This window comes from Ranitomeya imitator, chromosome 4 (genome assembly GCF_032444005.1).
Source record: "Ranitomeya imitator isolate aRanImi1 chromosome 4, aRanImi1.pri, whole genome shotgun sequence".
NCBI lineage: Eukaryota > Metazoa > Chordata > Amphibia > Anura > Dendrobatidae > Ranitomeya > Ranitomeya imitator.
In genome coordinates this window covers 32,324,777-32,342,903 of record NC_091285.1, presented here as the reverse complement: position 1 = coordinate 32,342,903, position 18,127 = coordinate 32,324,777, and the positions used below count along the sequence as shown (strand labels likewise).

Below are 18,127 nucleotides of genomic sequence, written 5' to 3'. Positions count from 1 at the left end.
GCAGACCGACACCAGCGAGTTGGTCCTCAGTGCTCTGCTCAGCCAGGTTGACTCGGAGGACCAAGATCACCGCGTGTTATACCTGAGCTGGAAACTTCTGCCGAGAGAAGTGGCCTACTCCACCATCGAGAATGAGTGCCTGGCCATAGTCTGGGCCCTGCAGCGCTTGCAGCCATACTTGTACGGTCGCACCTTCACAGTGGTGACTGACCACAACCCTATGCACTGGCTGTGCGCCATGTGTGGAACCAACGGAAGGTTGCTATGCCGCAGCCTTGCCCTCCAGTAGTTTGACTTCACCATCGAACACAAAATGGGCAGGGAGCATGGCAATGCAGATGGGTTGTCCCGCCGGGGTGAACCTGCTGAGGTGCACATGGAGGCATACCGAGGGGTTCTGTCTCCGTAGCGAAGACCAAAAGGGGGAGGTGTCACGATAATGTATAAAATGGAGTAGGATTTTTCATTTTCCCTGTTATCACGCACGCTGTGGGCTCTGACCCCCCTTCTCTTTGCTTCTGCTGCTGCTGTGTGTGTGTGAATCCTAAACTTCTCATTCCCTCCCACCACAAGAATGTTTACGACCTCTGTAGCTGCAATAGACAATTCTCCTATCTAGTACCAGCTGAAACTGGTCTAGTCTCTCTCAAAAGACATGAGGTTCTTTGTTCTATTATAGTAAGATATTGAGCCACCGATTTGGGCTAGAAAACTATGGAGTACATATTGTGAATTCCCATCGGTAGATCTGTAAATCACTGTAAGCGCTAGCAGCTAAACACAACGAGTACAAAGTGCAGATTTCTCCTGAACCGTGTGGACCAATTAGTCCGAGTGTGGTATCGTTAGAAAGCAAATTTTAATATAAGATGAATGATGAGGGTGCTGTGACTCTGCCATGTTCTGAAGCCAAGATATGAGAATTATAAGTATTGCTGGTACAATCTGTAACTTTGAGGAGAGGAGAGGGTGAAGGTAAATCAGTCCCTTTAGTGATGTCACAAGCCTGCAGGTATAAGTGACTGCACTCCACCAAGCCTTCATTCTTGCCTGGGACCTTAATCCATGAAGACTCTTGGTCATGCACTGTGATGTCTGGATCCGCCTACCAGCATGGTTAGCTGAAATGAGCTAAGCAAATGTGAGTTTTATCTTTCTTTAATCCATGTTTTTTTTTATAATTTTAAATGGTCTCATATTGTAAAATATTGATATACCTTTTATAAACACTGCCTAATCTTTTTATGGAGTAAAAGTTATAATATTTACTAGTTTCAATCCCTTGCTCTAAAACGTACCCTAAGTCTTCGGAAGTTAATTACGCTACTAATTTGGGTTAGCTCTGAACCCCTCTATGTGAGAAATCTGATCTGGTGGCAGTGAGATGTGTTCTGGGCTAGGTGGGTGCCGCTGGCAGTGACGTAATGGGGTTTTATAATCTATTGTCTGGCTGCGACGTGAGCATTTATAATTCCCTCGCTGCAGCGTGCCTGCTAGCCAGTCCACAGTGAAGCGGCCCATCCGGCGACTACTTATCCCAGGTGTAGTTCACTGACTGACCTGAGGGTAAGGGGGCGCCGGAGAGCTGCAAGTTCCGAAGCGGCACTGGAAAGCGGGATATACATAAATCCCTGCAGTTCATGTTATGTTGTAGCAGCAGTGGGATAACTAAAATAAGCCCCTGTGGTAAATTGATAGGTCAATAACCTTGTTTGTGTTTTCATCACATTGTAGCAGTGGAGGGATAACTAAACCCCCCTGCACATGTGATAGCCGTGTGCTGGCCAAAGGTCACCCCTGATCCGTGACATATTGGTGGCAGCACGGTGGAATTCGTGACAGGCTCCAATAAGTAACACGTCACTCAGACATTGTGGATAGTAAAATCTTGGTAAATGATTCGAGTCTCTGACGTTTTTGGCTCATGGGTTATGTAACAGCCAAGGTAAAACAGGTCGTGCTGAAAATTATGAAATAATCCCTGGCATGAGATCAGTCAGCGGAGCTCATGTGCTCCATTGTGGCTAGAAAATAACCAGAAAGTGCACTCACATGTGGACGACGCTTTAAAGGCTCAGATTCATCATTTGCAGCTTATTACTCTTTTTAAGTCAGTTTAGTTTTTTTCTTTGTCTTGTGAGTGATTTTTTTTTTTTGCCACATTCTTCAAAATGGAGAACCCGGTTTAGGAATTGAGTGCAAAAATAAATTTTTGTGCAAAAGGAGTCCTAGTAAAATTGCCTTTTTTTCAAAAATACGCAGCGTAAGAAAAACTCACCAGCGTGGGAACGTAGCCTAACTTTCCCCCAAAATATCTGACTCAAATAAAACTACTCGAGATATGGAAAGGCGCCATCCGCATCACACAAGATGGATTCAACATGGTGCGAGATAAATCTGCTCTGACCACAACTGGTTTTCTCAAGAGGCCGGATTGTCTGCCGACGTGCACAAAATCTGCAAGTCTGGAACTCAAAGTCAACACCAAGGAACATTATCATCTCATGACAGTTATGACGCTACAATGGAGTGATGTAAATAAATACCGCAAACATTGCATCGATTTCTGGGCTTAAAGGTTGACCTGCCGTGGTTGAGAAACACTTTGGTGTTTTTCGTCTATTTTTCATTATTTGTGCCTTATCCTTATATTTTATTGTTTGTTTTTTTATGTTTGTCATTGTGGTTGCACATTTATATTTCTCAAATGGACTCTAGCCCCTTCCTGGTATAATGTCCTCCCATACTGGCCCTTTTCCAGTAATAATATCCCCTATCCTAGGCCCCTTCCTGGTATAATATTCCCCATCCTAGGCCCCTTTATGGTATATTATACCCCATCCTAGACCCCTTTATGGTATAATATCCCCTATCCTAAGCCCCTTCCTAGTATAATATCCCCTATCCTAGACCCCTTTATGGTATAATATCCCCTATCCTAAGCCCCTTTCTAGTATAATATCCCCTATGCTAGACCCCTTTATGGTATAATATCCCCTATTCCTAGACCCCTTCCTGGTATAATATTCCCCTTCCTATGCCCCTTCCTGGTATTATATCCCCTATCCTAGACCCCTTTATGGTATAATATTCCCTATTCCTAGACCCCTTCCTGGTATAATATTCCCCTTCCTAGTATAATATTCCCCATCCTAGACCCATTTATGGTATAATATCCCATATCCTAGTATAATATCCCCTATCCTAGACCCCTTCCTGGTATAATATCCCCCATCTTAGGCCCCTTTATGGTATAATATATCCCATCCTAGGCCCCTTCATGGTATAATAACCCCCATCCTAGGCCCTTTCCTGGTATAATGTCCCCCATCCTAGGCCCCTTCCTGGTATATCGTCTCTCATGTTCGAGACCCTTCCTGGTATAATATCTCCCATCGTAGTCCACTTTATAGTATAATATCCCCTATCCTAGGCCCCTTCCTAGTATATGTCCACCATCCTAGGCCCCTTTATGGTATAATATCCTCCATCCCAGGCCCCTTCCTAGTATAATATACCCCATCCTAGGCCCCGTTATGGTATATCTCCCAATCTAGGTCCCTTCCTGGTATAATATCCCCTATCCTAGGCCCTATATGGTATAATATTCCTCATCCTAAGCACCTTCCTGGTATAATATCCCCCATCCTAGTATATGTCCACCATCCTAGGCCCCATTATGGTATAATATGTCCCAATCTATGCCCCTTCCTGGTATAATATCCCCCACTCTATGCCCCTTCCTGGTATAATATCCTTCCATCCTTGGCCCCTTCCTGGTATAATGTCCTCCATCTTGGGCCCCTTCCTGGTATAATGGCCTATTTCTTTGGCCCCTTCTTGGTATAATGACCTATTTCTTGGGCCCTTTCCTTGTATAATGACCTCCGTTCTGCCGCTGTTAAAGAAAAAAAGATTCTTGCTATCTTCCGCGTTCCCACGATGCACGGCTTTTTCTTTTATAGCCGGTGCAGAAGCCTGCAGCTGACTTTGGTGTGCCAGCCATAGGCGGCACATTACGTTACCGCCACATTACGTTACCGCCATGCGCAGCCCACGGCGGGCACACCGTCAGCTTCTGATAGTCCGGTGCATGTACTGCAGTGCAGGGAACCGGTGGGTCTCTGCACCTCAATACATTTCAACTACATGTACGTCCTCGAACTACCATTTTTACATCGTTCACAACACCACCAGCAGCTCCCGAGCCGCCGCCATTCACGACCTATGCCGAACATATGGGTAACGGGGGTCATTGAGGGGTTAAACATCTGGGGTCAGCCTGACCATTGCCAGTGACTCCCCCTCACCTGCTATCTCTGTATGACTATTGCTTCACAACAACCAATCAAAGTTCACCTTTTATTTAAAAAATTCCACTGGAAAAATGAAAGCTGGCCTCTGATTGGTTGTTATTACAGGCTGCAAGGACACTTGATTGGACCAGAGCCACAGTCAGCAGAAGCCAGGGATTAGAGCTGGGGCACGTCACGTAGTAACAGCCGGCAGTTTCGGGAAGTGTAGCCATGACGACCAGGCACTGCAGCCAGTGACGCAGTCGCACGTTCTCACACGTCATTTCCGGTGTGCCGCGCTGTGTTGTTGTGTCCGTGCCGGCTCTTTTATGGCAGTGCCCGCTGCGGGTGTATAGCAGCCCGGCTCCCATGGTGTAGCGCCCCCGCCCGGTGCAGGACGTCCGCTCACATGGCGGCCGGCATCCCCGACTCCAAGGCGATGACCTTATCATTGATCATCAAATGGGGCGGCCAGGAGTTCCCGCTGTCCGCGCTGTCGGAGGAGGACACGGTGATGGATCTCAAGCATTCCCTCAAGAGCCTCACCGGGGTCCTGCCGGAGCGCCAGAAGCTGCTGGGCCTGAAGTACAAGGGTGAGACAGGTCCTAGCGCCGCCGGTGACAGCAGCCACATTGTGTGGACCCCACTGATCTGCAGAGTGGGGGTGCTGGGCCGGGAGAGGAGGCAACATGTCACACACTGGATCCCTACAGACCGGGGGCACATGCTTGGTGCTGTCAAAACAAGGGTCTCTGGGTCAGCGCCCCTCCGAGCCAAGGGGGTATCTCAGGGTCGGCGCCCCTCCGAACTGGTGGTCCATGCACCTCCGAACCAAGGGGGTCTCTGAGTCAGAGCCCCACTGAGCCAGGGGAAGAATCAAGAATCTCAGGGTTGGCGCCTCTCTGAGTCAGGGGGTATCTCCGGGTCTGCGCCACTCCAAGCCAAGGGGGTATTTCCTGGTTGGTGCCCCTCTAAGCCAGGGGAAGAATCTCCTGGTCGGCGCACCTCTGAGCCAGGGGAAGAATCTCCGGATCGGCGCCCCTCCGAACTGGTGGTTGATGCACTTCCGAACCAGGGGGTATCTCCGGGTCGGCGCCTCTCTGTGTCAGGGGGGTATCTCAGGGTTGTTGCCCCACTGAGCCAGGGGAGGTCTCTGATTTGGCACCCCACTGAGCCCGGGAAGGTCTCAGCGTCGGGCCTCTCTGAGTCAGGGGGTATCTCCGGGTCAGCACCCCACTGAGTCGGGGGAGGTCTCCGGGTCGGTGCCCCACTGAGCCCGGGAAGGTCTCAGCGTCGGGCCTCTCTGAGTCAGGGGGTATCTCCGGGTCAGCACCCCACTGAGTCGGGGGAGGTCTCCGGGTCGGTGCCCCACTGAGCCCGGGAAGGTCTCAGCGTCGGGCCTCTCTGAGTCAGGGGGTATCTCCGGGTCAGCACCCCACTGAGTCGGGGGAGGTCTCCGGGTCGGTGCCCCACTGAGCCCGGGAAGGTCTCAGCGTCGGGCCTCTCTGAGTCAGGGGGTATCTCCGGGTCAGCACCCCACTGAGCCAGGGGGTAACTCCAGGTTGGCACTTATCTGTGTCAGGGGGGTATCTCAGGGTTGTTGTCCCTCTGAGCCAGGGGAGGTCTCCGGGTCAGCACCCCACTGAGCCAGGGGGGTATTTCTGGGTTGGCGCCCCACAGAGCCGGGGAGGTGTCCGGCTCGGCGCCCTTACAAGCTGGGGGAGGTTTCAGGGTCGGCGCCCCTCCGAGCTGGGGGTATCACCGGGTCGGCGCCTCTTTGAGCTGGTGGTCTATGCACCTCCAAGCCGGGGGGGTCTCTGGGTCGGTGCCCCTCCAATCAAGAACATCGTCCTCACCCAACCGGCTTTCATAATCCAATTTCACAATGCCTTTCTTGGACAAGCTGCTTCTAACCCCAAACCCAGGTGTCACGAACCATCTGAACACGCTCTGATTAAGACAACGTAGATTCCCCCCCCCCCCAGAGCTGAAATCACGGTTCTGCACATTCTCCAATATTTCTTTCCCACCTATCACATATGATCTGAGCTGTACAGTAATCAGGAAAAGCCCTGACTGTACTGCAGCAATATAGGGGCACATGTCAACTGGTGGACAACGGGGGGAGGGGGATTGAGGGTCATTGTTCCTGTGGAGGAATCGGGGGACACTCGCCTTATACTGACTATTATACATTACAGGCAAACCGGCGGATAACAGCATGAAGCTCGGGGTCCTGAAATTGAAACCAAACACCAAAATCATGATGATGGGAACCCGGGAAGAGAGTCTGGTAACTGTAGTCCGCTTTATACTTCTGTATTTAACTCCTTCATGACTTGGCAATTTTTTTTTCTTTTTTTCTCATCCTCTTTATGTAAGAGCTACGACTTTATTTTATTTTTTTAAATTTTTCCATCATTTTTAGATGTACGAGAGTGCGTTTTTGTTGTGGGATACCATTCATTTTTACTGAAAAACAGGGCATAAAAAAATTGGTAAAATTAGGGGGGAAAAATACGCAATTCCGCCTTTATAATTTTTACGCAGGTCGGTATGATTACAACCATAGCAAAAGCACGTAGGTTTTTTAAAAATGTATTATTATTATTATTTTATTTTTATTGTGTGCTAAAATACAAGTTTCTATAATTTTTATTTATTTTTTTTCTTATGTGAATGGAGCCATTATGAGTAGAGATGAGCGAACCCGGAACTTTTCCCAGAAGTTCGTTTTAATGTTCGGAGTTCCAAGTGAAGTCCGAACTTCTGTGGGTCCGCTCATCCCTAGTTGTGAGGGTTTTGGTCCGAACTTCCGTGGGTCCGCTCATCCCTAGTTGTGAGGGTTTTGGTCCGAACTTCCGTGGGTCCGCTCATCCCTAGTTGTGAGGGTTTTGGTCCGAACTTCCGTGGGTCCGCTCATCCCTAGTTGTGAGGGTTTTGGTCCGAACTTCCGTGGGTCCGCTCATCCCTAGTTGTGAGGGTTTTGGTCCGAACTTCCGTGGGTCCGCTCATTTCTAGTTGTGAGGGTTTTGGTCCGAACTTCCATGGGTCCGCTCATTTCTAGTTGTGAGGGTTTTGGTCCGAACTTCCATGGGTCCGCTCATCCCTAGTTGTGAGGGTTTTGTTTTTTTTTAGGAATAGCAAGCAGGCGTTTTTCTTGATACCAAATTTTTGATTGCCTATGGCTGGGCTTTACGGGAGTACCAAGATGGCAGTCACGGGGGCTTCACTCCTTGCAGTCAGTGGTCACATCACAGATGGGGAGGATGGATGGATATCACTTAAATGCCACCGTTGGATGTCGACAGTGCCATTTAAAGGGATTATACTGGCTCAGGAGCTGAGCCTGCACTATACAGAGCAGATGTCGGCTGCGTTGTACAGCCGGCATCAGCCTCTAGCAGCAGAGATCAGACCTGGCTCTGATCACTGCTTGTCCACTTCTCAGGCACAACGTCAGAGCGATCCTTCTCCAACTTCTCCCCATCTACATTCTTTCCATGGTTTTATCGCAGGAGGACGTTCTGGCTCCACCACCAGACAACGACGACGTCGTGAATGACTTCGACATCGAGGAGGAGGTCGTGGAGGTGGAAAATCGGTGAGTCCTGGCAGAACACCTTTGATTTCTTCCTTTACATTTCGGGTGCGACATTGGGCTTAGGATTTAAAGAGACAGAGCCAGAGGAGGCTTCTGCTACAGCAATCCCCTTCCCAGCCAGGCAGAGCTGACTTAACCCCTTTCATTTTTGCGCTTTATTTTTCTTCTCCTCCCCCTATTCCAAGAGCCATAACTTTTTTTTATTTATTTTTTTTACCGGTATTTTTTCCATCCCCGTAGCTTGTTTTTTTTTTAGACGAGTTCTACTTTTGAATGAATCCAAAGCAGGAAAAAAAATTCCAAGCGCACTGAAATTGCTAAAAAAAAAGTGCAATTCCACTATTATTATTAAAAAAAAAAAAATATATATATATATATATATATATATATATATATATATATATATATATATATATATATATATATATATATATATATATATATATATATATATAATTTTTTTTTTTTTTTTTTTTTTCATTATTATTATTATTTCTTATGTTCACAATACGGTAAAATTGCCCAATCAATGTGACTCTGCAGGTCAGTACAAAGACGCCATTATCAAACATATATAGATCGTTATATTATTTCAGTGGTGAAAAAAAAAAAATCAGAAACTTGTAAGAAAAACAAATAATGTCACCATTTTCCGATACCCATGCCGATTTGATTTTTGGGGATCTGGTGCTAGGCGAGGGCTTATTTTTTGCACCCTGAGCTGACGTTTTCATTGAACCCGCATCAGCGGCAGGGACACGATCATTGATGTAAATATACGTCAAAGGTCGTAAAGCAGTTGCTCACTTTTGGAGACACTTATATATATTTTTTTTTAGTTCCATGCAACAGTGTTTGAGCTAGTAGTAATTTTTGCCATTGAGTTTCATTAAACATTGTGCACCGTTTGCCTGTTTTAGCCTTTTGTGTTGCACTGATTCTTGCTGGCTGCAGGATGAGTTAACCGAGGACCTGTCAGTGAGCCTCCTAGGATGGTGTGTAACGCTTTTGTCCTTCTCTTTCTGACGTATGACCGCAGATCACATCAAAGGTGAATATGGCCGGGGATGAAGGAGAATGTAAAAGCAGAACAGCGCAAAATGTTTAGTGAAACCCAATGGTGAAGATGATTTTTAGCCCCAAGTACATGCATTTAAGTAAAAAACAAACAAACTTTAACGTCTCCATTTTAAATACTGCATTCCCCAATGGAAGAGAAAAATACCCTATACTCTGCCCCTTTCCAGCGATGTCGGCGCCGGGTCTCCGGGACCCAGCAGCCAATCAGCGGTCACTATTGGGCAGTTGGGATCACACGTCCGAGGCTCGTAGGAAGGAAGTGAAGCTCATTAGTGACCGCTGATTGGCTGGGAGACTGCGTGCCGGTATCTCCGGAATGGCGTCAGTATATGAGGATGCGATTGAGTACTGGACCGTCCCTTTAACAGTGAGATGATCCAGTCACCTGTCATTGTTTTCAGAGAAGAAAATCTGGCAAAGATTTCCCGTCGTGTCAAAGACTACAAGGTGGAGGTCCTAAATCCCCCGAGAGAAGGGAAAAAGCTGCTGGTGCTAGACGTAGACTACACGCTGTTCGGTCAGTATGTCGCCCTCGCTTCTTGGCTAGTAAGGCCCGGTTGTCCAGAGCCGTACGGTGCCGTGTATACGATGGAGTCCGATGGTGCCGGCCACAAGTCTTTAGTAAAAAAAAAAACAACCATGAGAACAGATTGCGGCATTACCCCGGAGGTCGGCGTATAATCTACATTGTATGAGACAAATGCTAAAAAGCCAATTCCCTACTGAAGTGATCGCAGCTTTGGTCCTGATGTTCTGTTCTCCTTCATTATTGTAGACCATCGATCATGTGCAGAAACCGGATTGGAGCTCATGAGGCCGTACCTGCATGAATTTCTTACCTCGGCGTATGAAGACTACGATATTGTAATATGGTGTAAGTAACTCAAGGCTACAACTTTTATTTTTCAAGTAGATGCACTAGGGAAGGTGCCGGCTACGTTACACAGCCGGCATCTGTCTGTGACGGCAGCGAGCAGAGCTGAGCTCCGATCGCTGCTCCGAGCCATTTTGATCAGGGGCAATACACGGTATAAAGAAATGGGGTATGTGAACTTTTGATCAGGGTCATTTGGATGTTCTGGGTTGTCATTATGATTTACAAAGAGAAAACACAATAGTTAGACAATAAATGGCTTCACCCAACCACTAACCATGAGTGGCGAAAAAGTTTTGGTGTCATCATTCATATTCACTGAAAAAAAGGACAAGAAAGCAAAAATTCTGCCGAGGTATGTAAACTTTTGAGCTCAACTGTATGTATGTATAATATAGAATATATTGTACATAATAAATGTCTGCTAAAAAAAGAATACACGTGTATATGTTAAAAAATATATATATAGAGAAAAAAAATATATATATTTTTATACTTCTGATTTTATTTTTTGGTTCCTTACATAAAAAAAACTATACAAGCTTGGTATTGCTGTAATTGCACTGCCTGGGAGAATCATAGAATGAACGGTGTAACAACTATGCCCCCCAAAATGGCCTTTTTTTTACCATTTCATCCCACCCGGAATTTTTTACCCATTTTTCAGTACAGTAATGGTAAAATGAATGGTGTCGCCCAAAACTACAACTTGTCTCGCAAAAAAAAAACCCGGCCCTCATGGATGGGAAAAATGAAAACGTTATGACTGGTGGAAGTAAGGGAGGGAAAAACCCATAATGGCCGGTCTTGAAGTAGGGGGTTCGCCTGGACTTTGATAATGACCATCTATCTATCTTTTTACAGCGGCAACCAGCATGAAATGGATAGAAGCCAAAATGAAGGTGAGCAGCAGCGCGCTACGTCAGATGTGTGATGTACGACAACCGCCCGAATACCAAAGATGTGCGCATAGGAGCAGAACGCCGGAGACGCTGCATAGATGGCGGGTGCCGGCTGTATTACACAGCCGACATCTTCCTCTAACAGGAGGCTGCTTGGTGACTGCTTTCTACTCTTTATTTGGGGTTAAAGGGGTTTACACCAGTAACCATTTGCCTTCAAAACAATTTACGTAAAATATGTTCCAGTAGATCTGGGGGGGTCCTAAAACCACTTGCACATCTGTAAGGGCTCCCAATGTTTGCCTTGGCGCCGGTGTACTCTGATGACCGCATAGAAGGTCTGCATTATCTCCGCAGACGGAGACTGGTAAGTCATCACGTCCTTACCAGTTTTTGGCTACAATCCATCACTACTGTGCAAAAATGGGTAAAAGTCCAGTCCAAAATTTAGGGGGTATTCCCATCCATCTATAATATAACGCTGGGAGCGTCACTCTGTCCGAAGCCTTTATAGACTGCGCAAGCGCCGGCGCAGAGAGTGACGCTCCCAGGAGATAGCAGTATGCGTAAACACTGAACGCACACCGCGATCTCCAGCGGAGAGGCAGGGACCGTGGACGCGCCAGGAGGGTAAGTATTATATTCAGCTGTCCACCGTTCCAGCGCTGCGTGTGGCTCCGTGTTCCGGGTCCTCTGCCTGTGACGTTCACAGTTCAGAGGGCGCGATGACGCGCTTAATGTGCACCGCCCTCTGACTGAATAGTCACAGCCAGAGGAGCCGGAACACGGAGCGGACGCAGCGCTGGATCACGGCCAGGTGAATATAGCAAGTGCTGGGGGGCCTGAGCTAGCGGCGATACCGGCACCTGACCCCCACAGCGCGCCGGTGTCCCCGCCTGCTCAGGCCCCCCAGCACTCTGCACCCAGCGACGATAGGTGAGTATGGTGTTTTTTTTTATATATATATCGCAGCAGCATACGGGGCATATACTATGGAGCATCTTATGGGGCCATAAACCATAATGGAGCAGTGTACGGGGCATACACTATGGAGCATCTTATGGGGGCCATAAACCATAATGGAGCAGTGTACGGGGGCATACACTATGGAGCATCTTATGGGGGCCATAAACCTTTATGGAGCAGTGTACGGGGGCATATACCATGGAGCATCTTATGGGGCCATCAACCACAATGGAGCAGTGTACGGGGCATATACTATGGAGCATCTTATGGGGGCCATAAACCTTTATGGAGCAGTTTACGGGGCATATACTATGGGGCATCTTATGGGGGCCATAAACCTTTATGGAGCAGTGTACGGGGCATATACTATGGAGCATCTTATGGGGGCCATAAACCTTTATGGAGCAGTGTACGGGGCATATACTATGGGGCATCTTATGGGGGCCATAAACCTTTATGGAGCAGCGTATGGGGCATATGGATGGGAGCAGCAAATTACAGAATGGGGGCGCAGGATGGGAGCAGCACATGATAGAATAGGGCAGCACATGACAGAACGGGGGTGCAGGATGGAAGCAGCACGTGACAGAACGGGGGCGCAGGATGGGGGCAGCACATGACAGGATGGGGGCGCAGGATGGGAGCAGCAAATGACAGAATGGAGGCGCAGGATGGGTGCAGCACGTCAGAATGGAGGCGCAGGATGGGTGTAGCACATGTCAGAATGGGGGCGCAGGATGGGAGCAGCACATGACAGAATGGGGGCGCAGGATGGAGCAGCACATTACAGGATGGGGACTATATACCAATGTAAATACTCGCCACCCGGGCGTAGAACGGGTTCAATAGCTAGTATCAATATAATATGCCGTTACTTCTGGATCGCTGGCGGACCATCCTGAAAGTGAACGGGACCAAACGGCTGATTTATCGTGATCTCCCCTTTTAAAAGAGGTTTTCCAGTTTTGGAAAACCTTTTTGTTTCCTGGCTTGCATTGAGAAAAACAAAATGTGCTTTACTCACTCTCCCCGGGTCCTGGAGTAAGTGTCTGCCGCTGCTTCTGGCTTCTGTTATTGTCTACGGCGCTGACGTCACAGCGATTGGCAACACCCACTCAGACAAAGCCGCCGAGCTCATTGATTGGCGTCATTGCTGCAGACAACAACAGAAACCGGGACTTTTGTCTGGGACCTGGGATGGGTGAGTAAGGCCAAGTTTGTTTTTCTTTATAGCAAACTGCATCCAGGAGCTTCTCCTGCCCAGCTGCGCTCCTGGTCATCTATGCTAACCCAACAGATCAGTGCCCTGCACAGCGGGCGATCGGATAAAATCAGTGTTAGGGGAACAACCTAACTTTGGAGATCTTGGAGGTCAGACCCCCTCCAGTCATACAGCTGGGAACTCCCGGGGGGCACAATTAGGTGACACATCGCTACCAATAACGGTGTCATTTATTTGGCGCGGTGAGAACGTTTTGATGCATTTTTCGAAGAACCTGACTTGTTTTCTGATTGGTAATTTGGCTTTTAGACATTTCTCTCCTTTTCTTTCCTCTAGGAGTTGGGCGTCAGCACAAACGAAAATTACAAGATCACTTTCATGTTGGACAGCGCGGCCATGATCACAGTGCACACCCCCAGGAGAGGCCTCATTGCTGTAAGCTCATGTCAGGCTTCGGGCAACACCTCGTCGTATCCTCTCCTCGCCGATAATAATAATTACCCGTGTTACCGACGCGTTTCTCTCACATCCAATGACTTTAAAAACCACCTATGTCCCAGAATATTTTTTATTTTTTTCCCCAATACATAATGGCCACCAAAACTTTCAGCTGTTCTTGAGATTTTAACTGTTCTTTTGTTTACAGTTGGTTGCCTTGGAGACCGACCACTAGACAGCTGAACAGTGCAGTGCTCTTTACTACTGAGCTTGTAAGTACTGCTCGGAAGCTGGTCAGGATCGCAGGAGGGTTCTGTTACCTCCTAATCCCGGCAATGCTTACAAGCTGGACAGCAGTGGTGGTCGGTCTCCTAGGCAATTAGTGATGAGCAAATATGCTGGGATAAGGTGTTATCTGAGCATGCTCGGGTGCTAATCGAGTGTCAAAAAATATGTTTGAGTCCCCGCGGCTGTTTGCAGCAGACATGAAGTCGCGGGCACTCGAACATATATTTCGGGCACGCCAAAGACACTCTGCTGATGTCATTGCGATCCTACTGGGAAAGCCGGCCCATGGCTGGTGTTCGTAGGAGATAGTGATAGAAGTGCTGATGCCCTGCTGTATATAGTACAAGCGACCAGACGATCGCAGCTTCGCGTCCCCAAAAGAGAATAACAAATTATAGTAAAAGGTGGTAAAAAAAAAAATGGGGGGGGAGAATAAATGTGGCACAAGTTCAAATCACCCCCTTTTTTTCCCCATTAAAAAATAAAAAAAATTACACATTTGGTATCGCTGCGTTCGTAAAAGTTTGATCTAGCAAAATGTTAAATTAATCCGATCGGTAAACGACGGAATGAGAAAAAAAAAACCTCTAGAATTACCTTTTTTTTTTACCCCGCCCCTCCCCCGCAGTAAAAATGTAATCAGAGCCCCATATTCCGAAAAAATGAAAACGTTACAGGTCTCAAAAAATGTTAAAGTTAAAAAAAAAAAATGTAGTTTTTTTTCACTAAAGTAAAACATATCCATGTTTGGTATCTGTGCACTCTTACTGACCTGGAGAATCATATTACCATCTCAGGTTTATCATGTAGCGAATATGGGGAATAAAAAAATAATAAAATTGCACTTTATTTTTTGCATTTTCGACACACTTTGAATTTTTGTTCCCCGCTTTCCAGTACACTATGCGGTAGAACAAAAGGTGTCATTCAAAAGTACAACTCATCCCGTAAAAAACAAGCCCTCTTACGGCTATGTGGACTGAAAAATAAAAAGCTTGTGGCTCTGGGAAGAAGGGAAGGAAAAAAGTAAAACCGAAAATTGCTATGTTATGTGGAGGTGGGGCCAACTTTTGGGGACCACCAGAACAATGTGTCACCATCACTTCTATGGAGTTATGGGAACCATCGCTATCGTAGACCACGAATAAAGAGGGGGTAATGTAAGGAGTCGGACACTACCTCTCCTTTTATAATGGGGATCGGTGAGGGTCCCAGACATCAGCCTCCCCCCCCCCCCCCCTCCTTCACTAATCAAATCATGCATTTAGCACCAACCTTGTGGATATGTTTTCAGTGTTGTTACACGGAGAACCCTTTTATACCACAATGTCACCACGCATTTCAGGTCGACTCTTACAGCTTCATTAGGAGCCGGCTTGAAGCGCGTTAAGTGGATTGTGATACAATTTTAACTCTTCGGTGCTGGGTGCTCTGCCAGTCTCGAGTCACATCTATAAGTGCCCTTGTATGTTTTGTTAGGTGAAGCCGCTCGGGGTGATATGGGGCAAATACGGAGACTCCTACAGTAAGAGGAATACCATCATGTTTGACGACATAGGGCGGAATTTCCTGATGAATCCACAGAACGGCCTAAAGGTTAGTGAAAGTGTCACAGGAGGCTGGGATGTGTAGTCCGACGTCAGTGTCACTCACCCGTATTGATGACTTAAAGGCCATGTTTCACTACTGTTGGTCATGGGGGTCTTCTCCCAGAAAACCCAGGGGCAGAAGTGCTCAGTGATGCCTGAACCTAGGAGGAGCACTTCTGTCCTGTAGATTGAGTGTTCTTTGGGGGTCTCAGGACCCTGGACCCCACTGATAAAACATTCTTGAAAAGTTTAGTCGCTCTTGAAGTTGACGAGAAACGAAAGATTTCTGGTTCTGCTGACATCGGCGCCTTGACTGGTGCCAGATCTAATGGTGGAGATCTGTCAAAAATCTAGAATCTTCCATTTTGGATTCTTTCCATCACGGTTGGGATCTGTCAGTTATGGTCAATGACAGATTCATTCCATCAGTGGAAGGTGAGACCACGGCAGACGTCCATCTGTGATTGGCATGTTTAGAGCATGACCTCGTCCTCAAGGAAACATCAATCTGAAGCCACGAACGCTAAAAGACTAATTGTCGCGTTAATTTATATTTCATAGATCAATAGCGAACATGGAAATAAGCAACTGTGTAATATAAACTCTGTAATATATCGGATCAGAGAAATCTGCTTCTTTCTCCGACAATTCAGGCGTAAAATCTATATTCAGTGAAGACATTACTGAGATCCGAGATGACAGGTGGTGCTGATAGAATTCTATGTAGCAGGGAGTAAGAGGGAGGAGCCAGTGTCAGAACACCCCGCCTCCTCCTTCATCCATCTACATAGAATCTTATCAGCACCAACCGTCATCGATCACAGTAATGTCTTCTCTGAAAACACATTTTACCCGGGAATTAAGAATGATCGGTTCTGGCAGAGAAAAAAAGCGGATTCTCTGATCAAATATGTTAGTTTCATTTTTTTCATCTATCTATCTATCATCTATCGTTCTATTATCTATCTATTATCTATCTATTTATTATCTGTTTCTCTATCTAGTGTCTATCTGTATTCGGCAAGATTTAAGCCAATTATGGAGTACTTTTTTATTCCATTTCGTTTACTCTCTTTTTCTTAATTTCTATTTTCTTCTTTCTTTCAATCTTTCTGTTTTTCTATTTCTTTCTTTTTCCTTTCTTCTATTTTTTTGCTTTGTTACTTTTCTCTTTCTTTTCTTTTTTCTTTTCTTTCTTTTTCTTTCTTTCTTTCTTTTCTTTCTTTCTTTCTTTCTTTTTTTCTTTCTTTTCTTTTTTTCTTTGCTTTCTTTCCTTTCTCTTCTTTCCTTTCTCTTCTTTCCTTTCTCTTCTTTCCTTTCTCTTCTTTCCTTTCTCTTCTTTCCTTTCCCTTCTTTCCTTTCCCTTCTTTCCTTTCCCTTCTTTCCTTTCTCTTCTTTCCTTTCTCTTCTTTCCTTTCTCTTCTTTCCTTTCTCTTCTTTCCTTTCTCTTCTTTCCTTTCTCTTCTTTCCTTTCTCTTCTTTCCTTTCTCTTCTTTCCTTTCTCTTCTTTCCTTTCTCTTCTTTCCTTTCTCTTCTTTCCTTTCTCTTCTTTCCTTTCTCTTCTTTCCTTTCTCTTCTTTCCTTTCTCTTCTTTCCTTTCTCTTCTTTCCTTTCTCTTCTTTCCTTTCTCTTCTTTCCTTTCTCTTCTTTCCTTTCTCTTCTTTCCTTTCTCTTCTTTCCTTTCTCTTCTTTCCTTTCTCTTCTTTCCTTTCTCTTCTTTCCTTTCTCTTCTTTCCTTTCTCTTCTTTCCTTTCTCTTCTTTCCTTTCTCTTCTTTCCTTTCTCTTCTTTCCTTTCTCTTTCCTTTCTCTTCTTTCCTTTCTCTTCTTTCCTTTCTCTTCTTTCCTTTCTCTTCTTTCCTTTCTCTTCTTTTCTTTCTCTTCTTTTCTTTCTCTTCTTTTCTTTCTCTTCTTTCCTTTCTCATTTCTATCCGTCTGTAATAACTATTCTCTCTCTTTTCACAGATCCGACCTTTCATGAAAGCACATTTGAATCGGGATAAAGACAAAGAACTCCTGAAGCTTTCCGAGTACCTTAAAGAAATTGCTAAACTAGAAGACCTTTCGGATCTTAACCACAAACACTGGGAGAAGTAAGTGTCGGTCCGTCGTCCTGCCTCCAATACGTATATGTATGAAGCCCCCCCGCCCCGTAGACCCCTGATAACCACTCACGATGTTTGGTTTGGCTGGTGACTATTTCCTAGCTGCAGGGAGATGCTTCTGGCACCTCTTATCTCCAGGGAAAACAAATGATCTGACTCCTTGAAGTTGTCTTGCCACAGTTTACAATTCTTCACAATCCCTGGATCCCACCCATCAGATTTATGACTTAGAATTCCCCTCATCTCCATCTTCTTTTCATTTTTTACAGATATCTCTCGAAAAAACAAGGTCAATCGTAGATCGTCTTCGATGAAGAGCTTCACGTCCGGAGACTTGTATCCGGGGCGGGTGGCACGGACAAACAGCGGAGTAAAACTTGAATGTTTCACGTTGCGTCTTTTGTCCTAATTTTTTTTCGTCCCCTAGTTTATAGCGATGCACAAGGCATTTCGATAAATTTAGTTTGCCCCCCCCTTCCTCCTCCCCGGCTTTACCAATGATGGGAGTATTCAGACGCCGTGCACAGAGCTTTCTGTGTTATGATCAACTTTTGATCATTTATTTATATTTTTTATATAAACCGCTCAGAGAATGGAGGTTTTTCTTTTGTTTTTTTTTAGCTTCCGTCGTGTAGTTTTCTATACGAGTTGCTTTTAAGTTACAGATCAGATCAACGTTCCACCATTTACCGAGGACAACCCCAGAAAAGCTTTGGGGATATGCCAATGAGAACATCATGCGAATAAACATACGGCCTTAAATCAG

At 46.0% G+C, this 18,127-nt stretch overlaps 1 protein-coding gene across 1 annotated transcript; it reads left to right on the top strand.

Annotated features, from left to right (window-relative positions):
• Positions 1-4,566: 4,566 nt before the first annotated feature.
• Positions 4,567-18,127, top strand: UBLCP1 (ubiquitin like domain containing CTD phosphatase 1). Its single transcript, XM_069763492.1, has 10 exons — positions 4,567-4,888; positions 6,497-6,588; positions 7,814-7,899; positions 9,381-9,496; positions 9,755-9,853; positions 10,718-10,755; positions 13,280-13,378; positions 15,149-15,265; positions 17,222-17,349; positions 17,631-18,127. The coding sequence occupies exons 1-10, from the start codon at positions 4,705-4,707 to the stop codon at positions 17,659-17,661; spliced, it is 990 nt and encodes a 329-aa protein (XP_069619593.1). The 5' UTR covers positions 4,567-4,704; the 3' UTR covers positions 17,662-18,127.